Source organism: Mustela nigripes, chromosome 2, assembly GCF_022355385.1.
Source record: "Mustela nigripes isolate SB6536 chromosome 2, MUSNIG.SB6536, whole genome shotgun sequence".
Lineage (NCBI taxonomy): Eukaryota > Metazoa > Chordata > Mammalia > Carnivora > Mustelidae > Mustela > Mustela nigripes.
In genome coordinates this window covers 113,511,392-113,533,775 of record NC_081558.1, presented here as the reverse complement: position 1 = coordinate 113,533,775, position 22,384 = coordinate 113,511,392, and the positions used below count along the sequence as shown (strand labels likewise).

At 43.1% G+C, this 22,384-nt stretch overlaps 1 protein-coding gene and 2 non-coding genes across 3 annotated transcripts in view; all 3 read right to left on the bottom strand.

Annotated features, from left to right (window-relative positions):
* Positions 1 to 10,678: 10,678 nt before the first annotated feature.
* KLHL6 (kelch like family member 6) overlaps positions 10,679 to 22,384 on the bottom strand; it is a 59,373-nt gene continuing 47,667 nt past the window's right edge. The window contains exons 5-7 of the mRNA XM_059391451.1: positions 17,768 to 17,970; positions 15,937 to 16,150; positions 10,679 to 14,590 (exon numbers count right to left, since the gene is read on the bottom strand). Of these exons, the coding sequence (XP_059247434.1) occupies positions 14,289 to 14,590; positions 15,937 to 16,150; positions 17,768 to 17,970 (719 nt within the window). The 3' untranslated portion in view covers positions 10,679 to 14,288. The remainder of the gene's footprint in view (positions 14,591 to 15,936; positions 16,151 to 17,767; positions 17,971 to 22,384) is intronic.
* LOC132012764 (small nucleolar RNA U13) lies at positions 17,076 to 17,179 on the bottom strand. Its single transcript, XR_009402744.1, has one exon. It is a non-coding gene; the product is annotated as a small nucleolar RNA U13 (small nucleolar RNA).
* Positions 20,414 to 20,517, bottom strand: LOC132012762 (small nucleolar RNA U13). Its single transcript, XR_009402743.1, has one exon. It is a non-coding gene; the product is annotated as a small nucleolar RNA U13 (small nucleolar RNA).

The following is a 22,384-nucleotide window of genomic DNA, read 5'->3' as shown; positions in this document are numbered from 1 at the left end:
AAATGTTGAAAAAGAAAAACAAAATGGGGGCATCACATTACCTGATTTCAAGCTTTACAAAAAGCTGTGATCACCAAGACAGCATGGTACTGGCACAGAAACAGATACACAGACCAGTGGAACAGAGTAGAGAGCCCACATATGGACCCTCAACTTTATGGTCAACTAATCTTCAACAACACAGGAAAAAATATACAGTGGAAAAAAGACAGTCTCTTCAATAAATGGTGCTGGGAAAATTGGACAGCTATGTGTAGAAGAATGAAACCCGACCCGACCATTCTTTTACACCGTACACAAAGATAAACACTATGTTGGATGGAAAATGGGCATCTCTCTGGGGCTGCACCCTAGACTAAACTGGGGGACCTGAGGGACTCCAGGCCTCCTCCTGCCCTCACCCGTGGTACCAGGAATGTAGGAGGCCTTGTGTACTGACAGTCCCAGCCAGGAGGTGGCATCTGGGTCGTGAAGCACTGGGAAGACCATTTCCAGGCTCAGGCTGAAGGCAGGAAAAGGCCCAGGTGACCTTGAAATGATGCGGTCAACCTGCGGCCAAATGTGTGAGAGGTCCCCTGTGGCAGCCCTGTGCCGGGCTGAGGGTCCCCTTCCCCTCTGGCTGGGTCCACAGGAGAGGGGAAACCCGCCATCAGTGCCTAATTGTCATTTTGCCAGGGTGCCACCTACCTGTGGAGTGGCTGGAACTGGCTGTCAGGTGTCTAAGCTGCACCATCGCCCGCCAGTCCTGCCACGCCCAGGCCCTGAGTTCTCCGTGGCCATGGAGACCTCCGGCCAGGCCCCACCCCTGGCCTACCAGCAGATAGCTCTGGGGTTCCCCCTCCACCCTGCTTTGTCTGGGGTACTGAGGCCACATCCTCTGGAGATGCCATCCTTCTGTTCACACAGGGGGATGGTGAGAGGGTGGTCCAGGGCAATGTCTCCAGTGTCCTCCCCTATAGCCTTTCAGCAAGACTGCCGTTCCTCATCCTCCCTGTCTGCTCCCCGGGGTAAGGGGAGGTTGGATGACTGCCCTAGAGAGATGTCTCTGGATGTTATTGCAGATGTCCCAAGTCCTGTCTAGGGGAGGGCAGTGGGAGGCACCTCCCTAAGCCAGCTTCTCTTCTGCCCTCCACCTTCCACTCTGTACACTGTAATCCCTTGCTACGACCAAATTCCCCTATATCTTCATAGCTTAAAACAACGGACATTTGTTATCTTATGGTTTCAGTGGGCAGCTCAGCTAGTGATTCTAGTTCAGGGTCTTTCTTGAGAATCCAGTGAAGCGGATGGCTGGGGCTGTGGTCATCCGAAGGCTTGAGAGCTGGAGGACCCACTTCCAAGACAGAGGAGTTCAGCATGGCCATGACAGGAGGCCTCAACTCTCTGCCATGTGGGCTTTCTCCAGGGATGCTTGTGTGTCCTCACAACACGGCCACTGGCTCCACCTAAAGCAAGTGATCCAAGAGAAAGAAAGGAAGAGGACCTGAGGCTTTTTATGATCTTGTCTCAGAAGTTACATACTCATTTGGGTCACATTCCATTCTTTATACATGAGTCACTAAGTATAGCCCTGCCTAAAGGGAGGGGAATTCACACCCCCCCTTAAGGAAGAATATTAAAGAATTCATGGATATGTGTTAGCATCACCATATTCAATAATCTGGGATTTGGAATCACATCCAGAACTAGACAAGCAAGTGTCCTAGGACATAAAACTTTAGGAACTCAAACAAGTATAGAGTAAAATTATATAGATGACATATTACTTTTATCAGATTTCCAGAAGAATACAAGAAGTGATATTGATTTTTATAACAATTTCTGATTATTCATTGTTAGTTTATAGAATTACAATCCATCTTGTTGTATATTAATGTTTCCTGCAAACTTACTAAATTCTCCTATTGGTTCTAAAAGTTTTCATTGTTGGTTTATTTTCTATTTTTTACTGACTCCATCAGATTATCCACATAGATATTTTTGTCATCTGCAAATAAAAATAACTTATCATCCTTTGCAGACTGGATGTCCTTCATTTTTTCTTCTTTATCAAGACAAGTCAGTGGGGGAAAGAATAGACTTTTTTTTTTTTAAGATTTTATTTATTTATTTGAGAGAGCGAGCGAGCGAGAAAGAACGACCTGTGGGAAGGGGCAAAGGGAGAGGGAGAAGGAGCTCCCCACCAAGCAGGAAGCCCGATATTGGGCTCCATACCAACACACTGGGATCATGACCTGAGCTGAAGGCAGATGCTTAACCAATGAGCCACCCAGGCACTACTGTTGATGGTATTTTGATAGGGATTGTATTGAATGTATAGATTGCTCTGGGAAGCATGGACATTTTAACAATATTTGTTCTTCCAATCCATGAGCATGGAACATTTTTCCATTTCTTTGCATCTTCCTCAAGTTCTTTCGTGAGTGTTCTATAGTTTTTTTTTTTTTAAAGATTTTATTTATTTATTTGACAGAGAGAAATCACAAGTAGACGGAGAGGCAGGTAGAGAGAGAGGAAGGGAAGCAGGCTCCCTGCTGAGCGGAGAGCCCGATGCGGGACTCGATCCCAGGACCCTGAGATCATGACCTGAGCCAAAGGCAGCGGCTTAACCCACTGAGCCACCCAGGAGCCCGTTGTGTTCTATAGTTTTGAGAGTATAGATCCTTTATCTCTTTGGTTAGGTTTATTCCCAGGTATCTTATGGTTTGGGGTGCAATTGTAAATGGGTTCAATTCCTTAATCTCTCTTTCTTCTGTCTCATTGTTAGTGTATAGAAGTGCCACAGAGTTCTGTGCATTGATTTTATATCCTGACACTTTGCTGAATTCCTGTATGGGTTCTAGCAATTGATGGTGGAGGCGTAGGAGTCTTTTTGGTTTTCCACATAGAGTATCATGTCATCTGTGAAGAGAGAGAGTTTGACTTCTTTGCCCGTTTAGATGCCTTTTATTTCTTTTTGTTTTCTGATTGCTGAGGCTAGAACTCCTAGTACTAGAAGTTGTTGAACAACTGTGGTGACAGTGGACATCCTTGCTGTGTTTCTGACCTTAGGGGAAAAGTTCTTAATTTTCCCCATTGAGAATGATATTCACTGTGGGTTTTTCATAGATGGCTTTTATGATATTGAGGTATGTTCCCTCTATCCCTACATTGTGGAGAGTTTTAATCAAGAAAGGATGCTGTACTTTGTCAAATGTTTTTTTCTGCATCTATTGAGGGGATCGTATGATTCTTGCTTTTTTCAAGATAATTGCTGAGTGAAAGAAGCCAGGCAAAAAATAATACAAGTTGTATGGTTCTTATATAAAGAAACTAGACAATGCAAAAGTTCTAGAAAACGTGCACTGATCTATACTGACAGAAAGCAGATCGTTGTTTACCTGTATAGGGGTGATGGAGAGATGGGGATGGATGGGAGGGAGGGATTCCCAAGGAGCAGGAGAACCTTTGATGGTGAATGGTTTTATCATTTTGCTTGTAATGATGGTTTCATAAATGTATACATATGTCAAAACATCAAATGGTAAACTTTTTTTAAAGTTTTTGGTTTTTTTTAAGTAATCACTATATCCAATGTGGGGTTCGAACCCACAACCCCAAGATCAAGAGTTACATGTTCCACCTACTGAGCCAGCCAGGTGCCCCCAAATAGTATACTTTAAAGATGTACAGTTTAGGCGTTCCTGGGTGGCTCAATCAATTGAGCATCTATCTTACTCTTGATTTCAGCTCAGGTCATGATTCCAGGTTCCTGGGCTCAGCGGGGAGTCTGCCTTTCCCTGGCCCTCTGCTTCGCCAACACCCCCACCCCACCCTGTGCTTACATGCTCTCCTCTGTCAAAAAAAAAATTTAAAAAAAAATAGTTTATTGTATGCCAGTTATATCTCAATTAGGCTTTTCTAAGAAATGATTTCAAGATGATAATGCTACGACTTGGCACTGAAACAAAAAGTTACCATGTACAGGAAAGCAAGGCAATAGAGCATTGGGGTATAAGTTTTGTATTAGTGAAATAAATCTTCATTAGAAGGGGATTGACCACAATCCTATATTTTCTTGCAAAGCACCAAGCAACTGCTGTAAGACACCTTAGTAAATGATGTTCTATTTATGCTTTATTACTGAGAATAGGTGCTAAAGATTGCCTATGTCATGCTAAGGAATTCAAATGAAAGGGGGGAGGTAAAGGGCTAGTTCTCTGAAGAGAGAGAAAACAAATTTCAAAGCAAAGGAACGCGGGTGTGACCAAGCAGTGTGAAATTCGGTCATTAAGGCATTGTACCATCTTCCCTTTGTTAGGGTCACCTAAAATAAAGAGGCATCTTAATCAGTAGTGTGTTAGACTCAATGACTTCAGGATAAAACAGACCACAGTGCACCTGGGTGGCTTGGTCGGTTAAGCCTGTGACTCTCGGTTTTGGCTCAGGTCTCGATCTCGGGGTCCTTGGGATGGAGCCCCGAGTTGGGCTCTGCTTAGCAGAGTGTTTACATGTCTCCGTTTCCCTCTACTCCTCCCCCTGCTCGCATGCTCTCTCGCTCTTTCTTTCTAATAAATAAATCTTTAAAAAAGAAAAGAAAAGAAAAAAGAACAGGTCATAGCCACTTAGGAGCTCACTCTGAGGAGGGAGCCTGGCACGGAACTAGGAGGACAGGACAGAAACGTAGGTTCCCGCCAGACTTTTCCTTTTAAGACAGTAAACCCCGAGTTCTTGGCTCCGCCCCCGTCGTCGCCTCGTAACTAAGGAACTCACGATCATCTTCTGCCCCCACGTGGACGCCTTTAAAAGTGCAGTCCTGCCTCCTTCAGGAGAGTCCCTCAGGGCCAGAAGTCAACAGAGTCCTCTCCAGCCCTTTTGTTGTTTTGTTCGAGGTCTCTGGCCTTGCGCAGATCACTTAGTGAGTTAGCAATATGTATTTCTAGATTTCTCAGGGTGCTCTGGAACTGCGACACGCATGATCTAAATCCTCATATCAAACGATCATGGAGTCACGTGGGTTCTGTGTCATCGCGGCATCCAGTATAGCCCCTCCTCGCAAGCCCAGCGAGCATAGCTCCCATCTCCAGCTTGGGAGACCCACAGACCTGTGTCCAGACCCTAAGAAGTTACTCAACATCTCTAAGCCTCAGTTTTCTCATAAAGCATGATTGTACTTCACAGAGTCAGTGTAAGCTTTACAGAGATAGTATCTGGCAGACACTGCAAACTCAAATGTTTTGGGGCCAAGCTAGGTCGGCGGAGTCTGGTCAACTGGAGAGCACCACCCCTTTCTAAAGATAACATTCCCTATTCTGTTCCAGCCAGTTGTTAAGTAGAAATGTGGCCCCCGTGTTGCCAATTTTCAAAAATATTGCACAGTCCGAACCAAAGATATCGTTGGTTTTCACTGTTCAACTTCTAATGGATGTACATGGTCTGGGAGATCAATAATGGTGGTGGCAATGGCTGCGGCGGCCCGTGCTCAGGACCCCGCCCCCGTACGTTCTTCCTGCCAGGTCACAGCTTCTGCACAAGGTGCTATATAGTCCGGAAGGCCACTAAAACCCAGCCCGTATCATCACCCTCCTCGGGTGTCAGGGAAGTTGTGCCACACACTGGAACCCATTCTAATGCGCCTCATCTCCAGGCTGTTCCCACTGAGGATTCCAAACGCCTCCTGGGAAAACACGATCTCTGAAGTCATCCTGAAATAATGTTTTTAGCACCTAATTTCTAGTTTGCATCTGAATTGCCACACATTTTAGAGAGATTTTTTTTATTAAATAGCTTCCTGGTTTGACTTAACCACCAAGGATTTTTATTTGTTTTTTAATGTGCTAACCACAGGCCACATTATTTCCAAATATCATCTAGGTTTCCAAATATCATCTAGGCTTCCTAGGGGAGTCACTGACTTGAAGTTCCCGTTTTCATCCCCCTTGCTCTGCCCCACCACCATCACCAGTAGTGATCTCATGATCTGAGAGATGCCCATGGATCTGAATACTGCCATTTCTATTGATGCAGGGAATGATCTTAGTTATTTGAGAGGCTTTCCCCAACCACCCCATCCCCCACCCCACCCAGCTCATGCAACTAGGCAGCTGGGAGAGGGAGCCCAGTCTACCTTAATGTGAGCACACAGGGCAGGATCAGAAAAACCAAGGATTTGGAAAAAGAGTTTCATGTTTGTTGCTACCACAAAACCCTTGCGTTCAGCAGATCCTAGTTCCTAACTGCCACTGGGAATGCAGCAGACTTGAATGTGAAAGCCATAGGTTTGGGTACCTAACATTTGTGAATCTTTAGCATTACTAAACTTGTCTTATGCCCTATCATCTTACTCTGATCACACACAAAGTACTTACAATGGCCTTGAGACTCATTATCATCACTCAGAATTTACTCAGCTACACAGACCTTTTTGCTGTTTCTTAAAGACACTGAGCCTCCTCCCTAAGGGCCTCTGCACTGGCTATTCCCTCTACCTGGAATATGCTTCCTCCAGGCATTCACAGGCCCTGCACTTTTTCTTCTCTATAATAGTCTCTATCAGAAAGCATATCTGCTCACCCTGTTTAAAAATGCCCTGATTTTCCAGCATGTATCACTACTCGGCATTATTTATATACTTGTTTGGTCGTTGCTGATCTTTCTTTACTAGAATGGTAGCTCATGAGAGCAGTGACATTGTTTTATTTGAGGTTGTGGAGCCCTAGAACCTAGAATCCTTCCTGGCATGTAGTAGGTGCTCAATAAACATTTGCTACATTGTTTCACAAGGACTAACCCCATTACTCCCTCTACCTACATCTATTTATTATTTAGTCAGAACAAAGTCTAATGTATTATTTCCTTCAGGTTTGTAGGGTGGCCTTTTCTGGTATGCACTTTGATAATGAAAAAAACAGCATTTCTGTCTAGACTGGTTTTGTCACTGTCCCAATCTCTGACTACTTCTGGCTCTGGGTCATGTTTCTAGAAAATTACACAATAGAGGCTCCCATTACTATACTTATGTTATAAAAGAATAGACTCTTACCGACAAAAATTCTGTTTGTCTAAGGTCAGAACTCATGTGGTTTCTTCTTGCAGGTAGATGTTTCCCTCCAGTTTCTGTTTTGTTAAACCAAGCGTTTACAAACCTCCACTCCCCTCATCCCTACCCACACTTTGTCTGGGGCTGTGCCCAGAAGCCTTGTATTTTTCAGGTGTGGGTTATGACTTGTGACCCACTGGTAGGTGATGAAATTAACTTAATAAATTTTGAACAGCATTTTAAGAACTAGAATAGAAAATATTGAAAATGCTTCTATTTTGAAATTGTGGGATATAGTCCAAAAAGTTTGAGAGCACCACTCTGGCCTATATAAGTTGAAAGAAGTTTTAGCATTATTATTCTCTTTATCTTTAGAATAGTCTAGAAGGAGAGGTTATAGCACTCCTGGTCTCATAGTGGGCTTATGTTGAGTCCCGTTTTAAAATTCCTCCACCAGCAGTACGAGTGGTAGGCACACTTACCTGCTTTATTGTCTCTGTTCCATAAGGCAAATATACCTGGGGTGCCCAAAATGGCAAAAGATCTTTGCGTGAACACTCCTTTCAAGTTCTTGCACTAACAGATGTGATCAAACCCATAACGGCTACCTAAGAATACATCCCTGGGATGAACCAGCCTTCCTTTTGTGTTTCTGTCTGGAAAAGCTCAAGAGTATCAAAAGAACTTACCATGTGCTGTAGCCAACACCTGAGAATAGGCCCTAGACCTTCCTTTCTTAGAGCATTTACTAAAAATGGCTTACAACAGTAAATCCATCTTCTGTGCCTTTGAGATAGGTGTGTACCTCCTATAGCCCAACGGTGTCTTTCTCAAGGACCCGATAAGCCATTCCTTTGAATGTAACTACCAGGAAGTAGAGGGCCTCTGCCTGCCAGTCTCTGTGGGAGGAGGGAACCCTAACTTCAACACTGCCAGCTGGCAGACACAGGAGGGCTAAGCACACTTACTGACCAATGCTTTCTGACTTTTCATTTCCCTGCCTCTGCCTCAGTGCCTACCTGTTCCCTCTCTCCTCCTCTGTTTTCCCTTTAGTACCTGTTCAGCTCTGCACAAAGCAGAATGGGGCTCCGTCCTTTCCTCGGTCAGTAGTTGCTGGATAAAATCTGTTCTCTCTGATTTAGCTGTATGCGGCTTTGTTTATTGTTGACAGCATCTACACACACGCACGCGCAGGCACACATACGTATATCCCCACCTCCCACCTAAGGATAACGCTGTTTCTCAAAGACAGCTGAACCCTGTCATCCTCATCACACAGAGCATTGCTTCTTTTTGTACTTATTTTCCTACAGCATCTCTAAGTCATTAGTAAAGTCTTATTCAGCTGTTCCAGCCTGGTCTGTGATGTCCTTTGGGAAATTAAGAGCCATGTATAGGACTCTTTCCTTACAGGGATAAGAGTTGAGGCTATGAGATCCAACTCTCTGTCCTCACTGGGAGTTTCTCCCTCTACTGCAAACTTGGAGGAACTGGGTTACTTTTACTAAAGGAAAAGGAAATTTTCCTTACACACATACCTATTTAAAGAATTTGTAGCCAGGGGTACCTGGGTGGCTCAGTGAGTTAAAGCCTCTGCCTTCGGCTCGGGTCATGATCCCAGAGTCCTGGGATGGAGCCCCACATCAGGCTCTCTGCTCAGCAGGGAACCTGTTTCCCCCCCTCTCTCTGCCTGCCTCTCTGCCTACTCTCTCTCTGTCAAATAAATAAAATCTTTAAAAAAAAAAAAAAGAAGAAGAAGAAGAAGAAGAATTTGTAGCCAGAGTCAGTCTCCTATCTCCTTTTGATTTTTCTTGAAACTTCAGAAATTAGGGGACCTGAGAGATACTATGGTGCTAGGATAGCTAGAGGTCAACACAGGGAAGATAATGAGGTTTCTACGTTTGGACACCCCAGGGGAGGCAGCAGGTTAGGGACTCAGACAGGTGACCAGAGATGAGGGCAGGCATGGGTGTCCGGGCCTGCCATGCAGGAACCAATAACAAAGGATATATCTGAGCACGCAAGAGGAAAAAATCCCTAGGAATTAGAAACAAGCATGGAAGTGAAACCAAAGTGATTAGTAACTAGGCAGGATGATAGAGGGCAGCCTGGGAGTTGGGGAGACCTGACCCAAATTAGTTCCCAGCACCAAGAGTCTGAGTTGTGGTAGCATATAAGAACAGAAAATGAGGGGTACCTGGGTGGCTCAGGTGGTTAAGCGTCTAACTCTTGGTTTCGGCTGTGGTCATGATCTGAGGGTTGTGAGACTGTGCCCCACAATGTAGGTCTCTGCATTCAGTAGGGAGTCTGCTTGAGGTTCTCTTGCCCTCCCTTTACCTCTCCTTCTGCTCTCCCCTCACTGGCACTCTCTCTCAAATAAATACAAACTTTAAAAAAAAAAAAAAAAAGAGAAAGAAAAGAAAAACAGAAAATGAGGCGTGAGCCCACAGGAGGTAGAGGAGAACTGATATCCTATATAAAGGCCATATCCCCAGTGAAAAGGGGACTGGTCCAGAGGATGCCACATACTAGCAGAGACCACCGAGAGCGGCGAGAGGGACCAAGGAAAGCTGGGCAGATGCCAGGCCCTGGCCGAGCAGCCCAGGCCTCAGATTACCACTTAGACCCAGCAGGGAAACTGGAGAGCTCAGCAGTGAATTTAAGGTCAAAACCCCATCTTGGCTCACAACGGTGTGCTAGCTGTTGAGCTGTTGTCCAGGATTAACGCCAGAGTACTTCCCACCAATGAGATGAGGCTATCCTTTGAGCTTTTCCATCCAGAGTCCCCAAAGTAGAGGAGCCAGAACCTCCATTTCCAGGGAGGACAGGAGGAATGGTTAAAGTTATTCATGTGACTCCACATTTCTTTAAAACCTCAGGTTTTCCCTTTCAGTGGCACAGAATCTTTGTAATGTTATCCAAAGCAAACTAAACTGATGACAAGTTTTCCAGTGGCTGAAAACTACAGCTCTCCCTCTCAACTGCCAAGTTCCAAGTGCCCTGATTTGAGAAACACAGGTTGGTTAAAGCTTCAGAAAAAAACACAGTGATGTTGGTAAGGTGGTGTTAATTTTCTTTTTTTATTCTTTTACTTTTTAAAAGATTTTATTTATTTATTTGACAGAGACTGAGAGAGAGAGAGAAAAAAAAAAAAAAAACACAAGCAGGGGGAGCAGTAGAGGGAGAGGGAGAAGTAGAATCCCTGCTGAGGAGGGGCCTGATGTGGGGCTCGATCCTAGAATTCTGGGATCATGACCTGAGCTGAAGGCGGATGCTTAACTGACTGAGTCACCCAGGCACAAGATTAAGTGTCAGACCAGAAATCTGAAACCTAGAAGGGAGCCTCCTGTAAGAAGGAGTAAGGCAGGCAGGATGAAAGTCATACACCTTGCAAGTGGGTTGGTAAAAGCATGCTCATAGAGGCAATGAGACTTTAGGGAGGGAAAAGCTGTCTACTTTTTGCCATTTTCTAGACCACTTCTGATCAATTCTAGCTTATGACTTTATTGAAACCCTGTTGAACCAGCAGAAATGTTTTAAATTCCTACCTCTTAAATTAATTTCTATTCAGATACTACTTACTCATATTAACTAAAACAAGCAAAAAAAATTTCACCTAGTAATTGTGTACAACATTCTTATCTATTCCACACATTATTGAATAAATACAAAATTTATTTGTATATTTATGTATAAACAATATCCTTAGTTTGATAGTTTAAAAAAATACAAATTCATGTAGCCAAAATGCTGAAAGGATTTGGTCAAGTTAGCATTGACATTTTTACCTATAAATATGAAATTGGTCAAAATTGGTTTTGCAAGAGCCGCATCTGAGATATTTGTGGATTTCCATGAAGTTTGACTCTTCAGATTCTGAGATCTAATACAACACTCAAATCAGATACTAAGGGAAAAAATGATTTTGCAACCCCATGGACCTTATATAAGAAATTCCAGTGATATCTACTCACTTTGAAAATTCTGAGTACTTTTCTTATTCAAATCAAGTAGGATTCATAAACGACAACAGTACCTCAAGTGCTTTTATAAATAGCAAAGCTATAGTTTCACAGCTATAAGCAAACTATATTTCTATTTCCCTGAGAGCACAGTTTGAGTTCAAGGGCAGTGTGTGAACATGTGTGTTTCCTGAAGCCACTGATGGCAGAATGTGGTGAAGGCTAAGAAGAGGACATTTATCTGTGGATGTTCAGGTGAGCTTAGCTCCTTGTCCATTTCAGATCAGCTTTGGCAACCAGGGTCCTTTAACCTCTCTAACAGTTTCCATCCCATCACAGCCTCTGGGCCTCATTTTCTTTAGGTCCAGTAAAATAGGAGACCCAGCCAGGCAGCTCAGAGCCCCCACCCCAACAAGTGGGTCTGGCTGCCAGTCCTGTTCAGACTTGTGCCCCTCTTCTCCTGGAACCCACTTGCCTGAAGTAGCTGTTCCTTATCTCTTTTGCCTTTGAGAATGGAGTCATGCTCACAAACTCTACAGACTACGGTATCATTTTCTAGAACTGTATCCTTATACTTGACTTCCTCTTTCTCCTCCTAGCTCATCCTCTTCCTCCTGGCCAGTGAGGTCCCTCACACAACCTGCTTGCAGATCCAGTCTGCTGGGCCAAGAAGAGCCCCTTGCCCTGCCTCAGTCCGTGGAGCCCTTTGCCTCTAGCTCATCTGGCACCCACCTGCCTCTTCCCCCTGCTGGTGGGATGGGTTATGACAGCTACACAAACAAAATTTTTTGATTGATTGTTCATCTGCAAATGGAAATTAGATTTTAAGAGCCTCCATCCGGGCTGGCGCCTAGAAGCTTAAATCCCAACACGATTAGAAAGTTTCACCAAATTACTTGAACTCTTTTCCTTCTCTAAAAGCTGCTGACTGGCAGCTTTAAGTACAGAACTCTGCACCGTCTTAACAGGTGTGACTGTCTGCCAACCCATACCATTGTTGAGAATCTCTATTTCTTAAGGGTCAGGCACCTGAGATTTTACAAGTCGCCTGCATATCTGATGACATAAAAATCACATAGAATCCTTCCCTTGCCTTCATTTAAATATTCTGAACTAGTCCTGATACTTGGGTCCTGCAGTGAGAAACAGATTTATAACACAGAGATCCTAAATCCCTTTCCCAGAGTAGGGATCGTTCACCAACGAGCGCAAAATTTGCTGATTGTTCTTATCAAAGGACTGCCATGACAAGGAACACTCTCTTTCTGAAGGGAGCTCTCTGCATACGCCACTGATGTTGTCATTGGATATCCATCTTGGAAGTTCTTCCCTGAAACGGTCTTGGGAAAATGATTTCTCCTGTAGCTCATAAATGGTTTCTGAAGGCGATCTCAAAGAAAGTCAAATATATAAGCAATGGCCACATCACTGGCCCAAGAACACAGCTTTCTAAGATGCCCCTGGGAGGGCAATAAAGACATGGATGTAACCTCGTAACTTCATATACATCTCATTTTTCTCTAACTTCATGAAAAGAAAAAATATAATGTTGACTAGTGACCTGTTTACTGGTTTACTGAGTGTTTCTTGGTCGGGGAGAATTTGTCTTATTCATTGGTGTCCCCAAGTCTTGACAAACAGAATGAACTCCTTGAATATTTGCTAAATGGAACTAGATTAAATTGTTTCAGTTGAAATCTTCATTAAGGTTATTAGTGCTTATGAGTAAGTACATCACTTACTGTAATGTGTTCTATACTTCCACAAATATGTATTTTCCCATCCTGCTTTTCAGAGCAGGGAGCTGAACCTAACCTGACCCCAAGGCACAGAATTTTTCACACACCAACAAGCATTTATATTTATCCCCAGTGACATAAGTGTACACAGAAATCTCATTTGTAATGTTCCAAGTCTTTTTTTTTTCAGCTTTGAACTTTAGCTTCTAACCACAACTTTTCTATGAAAATTCAACTATCAACTCTAATACCTCTAACTTCCCAAACTATTCAGAAGTATGAGCACAGTCTGCCACATCTGACATGAAATAAAACTCTGTAAAAAGATCTGAAATCGTATGATGAAAATAAAACACATTGGGTAATGCAGTTACTATGTTGTTACCATGGTTGTTGCTTTTTAAGTACAGCACATGAAACAGGATCTCTTGATCTGTTTCCCCAATTTGGAGATTAGAATGAATTTCCAGTGAGCTCATCTGAAAGCTCTCTCAGAGTAGACAGAGTCCATTCTTTGTGACCAAATTGTGCCAGACTGATCCAAAACCCAAACAGAAGGGCTTCAAAGGATCCTGAAAACTAAGGTTCCAGGAAGGTGGGGACTCGGGGACATGGACTCAAATCTCAGTCTAAAAGGCAGAAAGTATATGGTTCAAGAAGAGTCAGTCATTCCTGCAGTGGCCAGCAGGGAGGGAATTTTTATATTAAAAAAAAAATAGTAATCTGAGTCTCTGGAAAACCCTTTCTATACTGCAATATAGGTGTTGGGCATGAAGAGGCGAGCGCACTGGCCTGTGCTAAAGGTACAATTCTGTCTGGCAAGGACAGTTCTGGTCTGAATGTACCTCTGTGATCCTAAGAAATAGAGGTTTTGATGGGGGAACTTTTATCTCTTTCTAAGCATATAGGTCTTCCCAGAGCCATTTCCCAGTCCTATTAGATAGAACAATATACAAGACACTCTTGACAAGGAGCCGAAGGCTCTCATAGAAGAAAAAAAGAAAAGGGGGGGGGGAAAGAAACAACTTTATTTCCTTGCCTTTCTGAGTGAATCCTTTTAGAAAACTTGTCAGAACAAAAAATGAACCAGTTTTTGTTTTGTTTTGTTTCCTACTCAGAGATAGACAACATGACAGAATGTCACTGACCTTGCAATGGAAAGAGCTGGGTTTAGATTCCTGGCTTAGCTACTTATAAGTGTCACCAGGGGCAAAGAACTTAGCCTCTCAGAAACTCAGTTTCCTCAGCTGTAAAACTGAAGTGATCATACCCAGTCACCAGGTCGTTATGATGGTTAAATGAATTGATACACACAAGGGCCTGGCACAGAACCTGGCATGGGACAGGTGTGTCCTGAATGTTAAGTAGTCTTCTTCTTTCCTCCTGAGGTAGGTCACACAAACATTCCTGGCTGGTCTTGAGTGTCCTAAAGCTGTGACTTCCAAGGAGCCCCCATGGGGAGCCCAAGTGTAGGGCCCATAGCTCAAGGCCAGCCTGCTGTCTTTAGTGGCATGAACCCGGGCAACAGGTGCAGAGGGTGCTCCCCCGGCACCTGGTGCCCTTGCGCAGTCACACTGACACAGCTCCTGGCACGATCCTCCGGATGTGGGTGTAAGACTTCCTGATGGTGACGCTGCCATGGTGCGACACCCCCCGGGGCAGGACACACTCTTCTGTCAGTTTCTGGGCCTCAGGGTCCCAACACAGCACGGTGGCAATAACCTCATTCTTCTCGTCCCTTCCTCCGGTGATGTAGAGCCGGTTGTTGCAGGGCGCGATGCCGCAGCTGGCCCTCTCATGGCTGAGCTGGGTCACCAGGCACCAGCTGTCCTCCAGGGGGCTGTAGGCATACAATGCTCTCATGGCCCCTCCTGAAGAGGAAGGGAAACATGGTGGGCATCTCACTGTTCTGGTTTTCTTCCCCTTTACCCACAAAAATCCCACTTCTGCTCGGTAAAATCTACCATCTTGCCAATAGAAAGGGTAGATTCATGGCTCTCCAGAAAGGTTGAATGGGTAGAAGGGGCAGTAAGTCTCATGCTGGCAACCCTTCAAAGAGCCCTTTAAACTCTGCAGTCAGGTGCAATCAGGTGTTAAACGACAATTGGTTTCACACGGTGCCAAAATGTACCCTAAGACCCTAAGACTTCTGTACCCTAGAAGAAATACCATCTTGTTCATTGGGTGCACTCAGCTCGTCATCCCAGCTCTGCCACGTTTTTATTGTAACGATAATCCCTGAGACCAAGGTGATTTTAAGACACCAGAAGGACCATGGGCATAAAGCACCTGCAGAAGGCCTAGTGCATAGAAGCTATCAACACATGACCGTGACTAGAGGAGGTGGCATCTCTCTGTAGACTGAGCATGACCTGGCACACCAGTCCGAGTCACCATCTTAAGATGAGCTTTGAAGTCATGAGACTGACCATACAGATACAGGAAACCTGAAGCAAAGGCGAGAAGAGCTTTTTCCTTAATCTCTTCCTGTATTTTGCCTCCAGGAAACCTTCTCTGATTAGCTCTTATTTGCTGAAGTTACATATTTTTGGCATCTCGTTACATCAATTACTCTCAGTCATGGCTGCACAGGAAAAATCACTTGCACATTCAAAACACCTTGCTCTGCTGGCCAGCATCCTCCCTCTCATTCTGATATCATTGGTCTGGGGTAAGCTCCAGCAATGCATATTTCTGTAAAAAGCTCCCCAGGTGATTCTCATGAATAGTCAGGATTGAGATCCATCATCCTTAACAATTACATGCCTACTGTGGTCTGACCAGCCAGGCTTTCCTCTTGGCTAAATGCAACTTGTCAGAGCTCCCAAAGCAAGTAGAAAGGGTAAAATTCCCATAAACACAAAATAAGAAATGATGATAGCTACCATTTATCGGTCACTTATCATATATACTGTGCACATTTCAATATCTGTACATTTGCTAATGTTTACAATACACTTTGTTCCTGTAGCAGCTTCTGGCTCCTCCACTGGATCCCACTGTCAGTCTGCTTTGTATGTCCTCTAAAAGTGAGCTGTTTCTGCATCCAAGACTGGAAGGTAAATTCCACCAAGGCCTGGACCAATCTGGTCTTTTCTTTTTTTTCAACCTCACCCACATCACCCAGGAATCTGAGTTCCCAGGAAGACCTCATCTGATCTCCCTGCAAGGCTGCATGGGTGGGCTCAGATAAATAAGATGCCATTCATTCACTTACCAACAACATAGATGCGGTCCCGGAAACTGACTGCATTGATGCATTTAGCCTCCACTGGCATGGACGACTTTAAACTCCATTTATTAGTTGAGGGGTCATAACACTGAGTCTTGTCTGTGGCCAGTTTCCCATTGGGTCCTCCCCCAATCACATAGAGCTTCTTCTTATGGCTCGTAGCTGCGAAGGAACTGACGTGAACAAGAAGGGGCGCAGCCTGCAGAGGCACAGGGCACCAGGAAAAGCTGTTAGTCACACAGCTACAGACTGCTCCCAGATTGCTGCAGTGGCTCACAGGACACAGGCCAGGAGCTAAGGGACACAAGTCTGCGTGTGCATCCTCTGCCTGAGGTCACAAGGCCTTTGGGCTTGACTCCCTCTGAGATGCAGAGAGGTCAAAGCATGCATTTACCACCCTCCCTGAAAGCTCAGGGTGGGCTAGAACAGGCTGAGTTTCTTCCAAACTCCAGCTATCAGGTGAGGAAAGGTGTACATGGGAATAAGTGTTTATACAGATGAAACCAGCCAATGTTGGAAGAAAATGCTTTCTCAAACATGCATATTTATATTCATTCATGTGTTCCTTCATTCAAAAAATATTCACTGAGTGCCTCCTATGTGCCAGGCATTGTCCTTATAGCTTCTACCTAGGACGAAAAGCTGGTATAAGGGTTTCAGGTGGTCATAGGTAAGCATACTCCCACTCTGGGGCAAAATGAAGATTTGGGGATTAAGCCATACTTGTGCTCCCACCCTGTGAACCCCACAGCACTTAAGGGGACTTCCCAGAGCCTGTTAACCACGGACATGGCCCCCATTAGTCATGGTGCAACTCTGTAACAGGACTTAAACAGCTGAGCAGATCTGGGGCACACCCCCATAAATTAAGGGCTATAGAGCAGTTTTCAGGTTGACAGATCTTGGCTGGATGCCATGATGACCTGGTTACCTTTGCTTGTGCCCCTAATGACCAGATTTTACACTCCCCCAATGTGGAACATATTCTGACATATGATCTAATAAGGAGAAAGAAAATTTGAAATTGGGCATAACCTGAAAATACAGGAAGTGAGAGCGTATTATTATTATTATTGTAAAGACACTTAACTTGAGATCTACTCTCTTGACAACTTTTTTTCCTACATGAGATGGGTAAAATGCCAAGGTCATAAAAAAGTTTAAGGGAGGCACATGTCACACAACAGTGTGAACATGCAATCATCACACTTGTGAACTACAAAAGGATCACTCTTAACACATTTTTAAGCATAAACTGCAGTACCATTATCTGTAGCAGACCACCAGAGCTCATTCACCTGTGTAACTGAAACTCTATGCCCATTAACTAGCAATGATATACACCTGCGATTGAATAGCTAAAGTCCTGTAAGCAGCATGTAAATTGTTCACCAATAGGCAAATAAATAAGGGCTAAGCTCTAAACACTACCAAATCACTCCAACTCAGTAAACAGTGTATTAAAAGGATCCCTGTATGCCCACTGTGGAGACAACAAGGGCAGATGGCATCTGGGGAGACAGCGACTCTGAGCTAAGACATGCCAACTGAGTTTAGAACCAAGTCTCCCCTCTACATCTGGGGTTCTTGTCCACACAGAGCTTCCCCACCTGGAAGGAAGTTGTTTCTGTGACCTGATCAGCAATGCTGAAGCAAAAGCTCCTTTTAGGAGAGAAGCTCAGAGCCACCAACAATGTTCTCAGTGAGAGCAGAGAGATCAGAAAGCCATATGCCTACATGAGCATATACTTTTTTTTTTTTTTTAAAGCTTTGAAGTAGTAATACAAAGTCACTCATAGAAATAAATCTTCTATACCTCTGACCAGCAGTTATGGAAGGGGTCATAAGTCTCCACATTGTTGATCCTCTGCAAGCCATCAAAACCTCCAATCACATAGACCTTGCCACCTAACACCACCATTTTATGCCTCCAGCGGCCTATATTCAAATACTCAATTTGAATCCATTTGTTGATTGAAGAATTATATTTCCAAACATCATGTTGTGTTTCTTTGCCACCTAGAAGAGAAATAGAGCATTTAAGAAACCACTAGATGTGTCAGAAATACAGCTTCCTCCTTAAGAAAATGATCTGGATCAGGAGACAGAGCCAACACAGGGGAATAGAGAGAGCCAGTATGAGGCTGGGGTGAATTGTGTACCAGACTGTGTCATGTGTCACCTCTATGCTTTGAGTTCAGGGAAGTGGCTGAATGAGTTGGGTCCAGAGAAGTCTTCAGGGAAGTGGCAACAAGTCCACATAGGTGGGTAAGGGCCAGCAGGTGCCTGGACTCCATGTCTGTGCAGTCAAGGGGCAGGAAGTAAGGCAGGTCAGGTGAGGTTGGACTTTTGCCAGTAGGGACTGTAGGGCCTTGACCAGCTGCTAAATTAGAAGGCACCTTAAGTTTTGTTTGCTTACTTATTTAGACAAATACAAACCTGGAAAAATCACCAAGAAATCTTACAAAATTGTCTCAGTTCAAATTTCTGATCTATACCCCCCCCCCAAAAAAAGTGGGATTTGTCCTATTGTGAAATAATTTTTATTATAAAAGAATGAGATGATCACAATAGGTAATTTGAGAATGAGCTGGTAAATATTTTCTTCAAGACCACTCTCCTTAATAAACTGAAAATACATAATTCAGTTAGGGTGAGAGATCAAGACAAAGGGGAACTGACTCTTTTGGTGACTTTAGTATTCTATCAGCTTTGTGTTTCCATTCCTTGTCAGCACAGAGTACCACCAACTCCTCAAAGCAAAGATGTACTTTTCAGACTTATAAACGTGCACTAGTGGGGCAATACGTATCCCTCATGATGTTCTGTGTCCTGGGTAAGTGTTTCTTCAGGGTAGAGCCCAGAAGTGAGACTTCTAAGTCAAGAGCACACACTCTGAATTTTTATAGGTGTTGCCAAAGAGCCTTGCACAGCTGTCCTGGTTGACCTATCCCTCTCCTATCCACGACATATATTAAGAGCGTTTTGTTTGTTTGTTTGTTTTATTGTATATGCTGATGAAGAAAGTAATGTCATAGTTTGGGTTTTCCTGGCTGCTCAGGAGACCAAGCTTCTTCCTCTTCCATGAATTTTTTGTTCATATAGTTTAGCCCTTTTTCCTTGGGTTGTATACCTTTTAGAGGCCTCTATTCAAAACACTGTGTATGACATTGATCCCATTAAGGTAGTGTCAAAAGTTATAAAAGAGGGGCGCCTGGGTGGCTTCGTTGGTTAAGAGTCCGACTCTTGACTTTTGACTCAGGTCATGGCCTAAGGATCATAGGGTGGAGCTCTGCACTGGGTTCCATACTCAGCGAGGAATCTGCTTGAGATTCTCTCTCTGCCCCTCCCCCCTCACACATGCACACACACACTCTCTCAAATAAAATCTTTTTTAAAAAAGTTATAAAATAACTATATGCTTTCAAAGAAATGTATGTGCACTATATTGAAAAGAAGAAAAATTTATGATTTTTACTGCAAGATGTAAAGGAAGATCTGATTAAGTGGGAAGCATATCATGTGCATAGATGAGAAGACAGGTTATTGCAAAAATGTCAACCATCCCTGAGTTAATTGATGCATTGAGTGCCTTCGGAACTTTTCAGGGAACTTGAAGAGATCATTCTCAATTTCATTTGGAAGAGTAAATTTGGAAAAATTTCTAAGAAACTTTGGAAAAAGAATGAATAAGAAGGCTTTTGTAGCAAATACCAAAATACACTAAAAAGCTATGATAATGAAACACTGTGGTATTGGCATAAGATGAGACAAACTGACCAATGAAAAACAAGAGTTCAGAAGAGATCGAAAGATATAAGGATCATTAAATAAATGGTAGTAGAACAATTGGCTATTTGGAGAAAAATTAAATTAGATCCTTCTTTCACATTATGGTGAAAATAAAATTCAAAAGTAAATGGTTTTATAAAAATAACTGGAGAGTATATAGAAGATGTTGATGATCTTGGGGTGGGGAGGGGCTTTCTAAGCATGACATGAATGAAACATAGAATCACATAGGAAAGAAAGTTACTACATACAATATAAATCAAAGTTAAAAGAAAATCATAGTCTGAGGGAAACTATTTGCAATACAAACAGCAAAGGATATATAGTAAGAGCTCCAAAAAATTAACAAAAAGGCAAGCTACAATAGAAAGACAAAGGGTAGGAATAGATAATTTTTTAAAAAAATAAAGTGTTAGCTAAAAATAATAATAAAGTGTTAGCTAATAAATATATGAAAATGTGATATCATCATTAATTAATTAATTATTGAATTAATGAATTAAATATTCTAGGCTATTAAAAATGTAAGTCAATAATGAAAAATATTAGTAAGGATGTAGAAAATGGACACTGTTCAACGTTGTTTGAACTGTAAATTGTTACAACCTTCCTGGAGCACAATTTAACAACATCTACAAAAATTCTAAATTGATATATCTTTTTTTTTTCACGCCAGATGAGTAATGTGCCATGGTCGTAAAAAGGTTTAAGGGAGGCACATGTCACACAATAGCATGAACACCCAATCATGATGCTTACGAACTACAAAAGGATCCCTAAATTGACATATCTTATGACCATCTCCAGGAATCTCTCCAAACAGCAGCACAAGTTCTTAAATATATGTGTATTAAAATACCTATTGTGGGGCACCTGTGTGGCTCAGTTGGTTGAGTACCTGACTCTTGATTTGGGTTCAGGTCATGATCTCCAAGTCATAGGTTTGAGCCTTGTGTGGGGCTCTGTGCTCAGTGTGGAGTCTGCTTGTCCCTCTCCCTCTTTCTCTGTTCTTCCCTCCCACTTCTAAAATATATAAATAAAATCCTTGAAATAATAAAATAAAATGCCTATTGCAGTATTTTTTTCCAGTGGGAAAATAAAAACTAGAAAAATTGTTTCATTCATTCAATAGACTTAATCCATAATTAAGATTCATTATATTGATATGTAATTATGCCCAAAATAAATCATTAATTGAAGTACAAGTTTCTGTGATTTAACTGTGTGTAACAAGCATGCCTTCATGCACTGCTTGTATCATTTTTCAATAGACAACAACAAATCTAAGTGAAGAAAAGGACAAACTGTAGAATATAACGTGTGTAGCAAATGTGACATAGACTATGATTGCCAAACCTGTCTTTTCCTCCTGTGCACGCAGCTAAACTACATTTCCTAGACCCCCTCCATGGGGGCTGGTGGTACAGCAGGGAATGTGGCTAGTTCTTGTCCATAGAATGTAAGCAGACTGATGCCTCCCATCCAGGCTGAGGCTGTTATGAGCAGGTGTGCTTTCTCAACTCGTTCAGTATCTCCCTCTTCCTGAATTCCATTAACCTTGAAGGCCACGTATGGAAAACAGTAGCATCATCAAATGGAAAAAGGCTAGGTCTCTGAATGACTGAGTGAAGCAGGTCCACTCTCCCCACATACTATTTCAATAATCCATTGAGATTTAGCATTTGTGACAGCAACTAACATTAGCTTACTCTAAACCAATAGAAAATTATTTTTGTAAAAAAGTTAAAACATGGGGGTGCCTGGGTGGCTCAGTGGGTTAAACCTCTGCCTTCGGCTCAGGTCATGGTCTCAGCGTCCTGGGATCGAGCCCCTCGTCGGGCTCTCTGCTCAGCAGGGAGCCTGCTTCCCTTCCTCTCTCTCTCTGCCTGCCTCTCTGCCTACTTGTGATCTCTGTCTGTCAAATAAATAAATAAATAAAAATCTTTAATTAAAAAAAAAAGTTAAAACATGTAAGATGGTAATGGCACAGAGAAACTGGCATATTTTACTTTATACTCTCTATATTATTTGAATCTTCAACAGCAATCAAAAAATATTTCTATAGTGGGGCGCCTAGGTGGCTCAGATGGTTAAGCCTCTGCCTTTGGCTCAGGTCATGATCCCAGGGTCCTGAGATGGAGTCCTGCATCTGGCTCCCTGCTCAGCAGGGAGCATGCTTCTCCCTCTCCCTCTGCTGCTCCCTTGCTTGTGTGCGCTCTCGCTCTCTCTCTCTTTCTCTGTGTCAAATAAATAAATAAGACCTTTAAAAAATTATTTCTACAAGATAAACAAAAGTTATCACGTAATCTATGACATTAACATTCCCAGGGAAGAACTGATGTGACTTTGATTTTGGAGTTTGGACTCTGTATTTGGTTCTGGGAAGAAGCTCTTCCCCAAACAAATACAGATTAGAGAAAGCCACCAAGAGAGGACAAGGGATGCTTGTCTCCTGCCCAGGAGCCCCAAGAAGAGCTGGGGAGAGCATGGGACTCAGAGGACCTGGGTTGAGACCCTGCCTGATGCTTACCAGTGTGTGACCTGTCTTCAGATGCATTCCATAACCCTTCAGAGCCTGCATTTTCTCCATTTGTAAACTGGAGATTAAAATCACCTACCTTAGAGAGTTGATGTGAGAGGA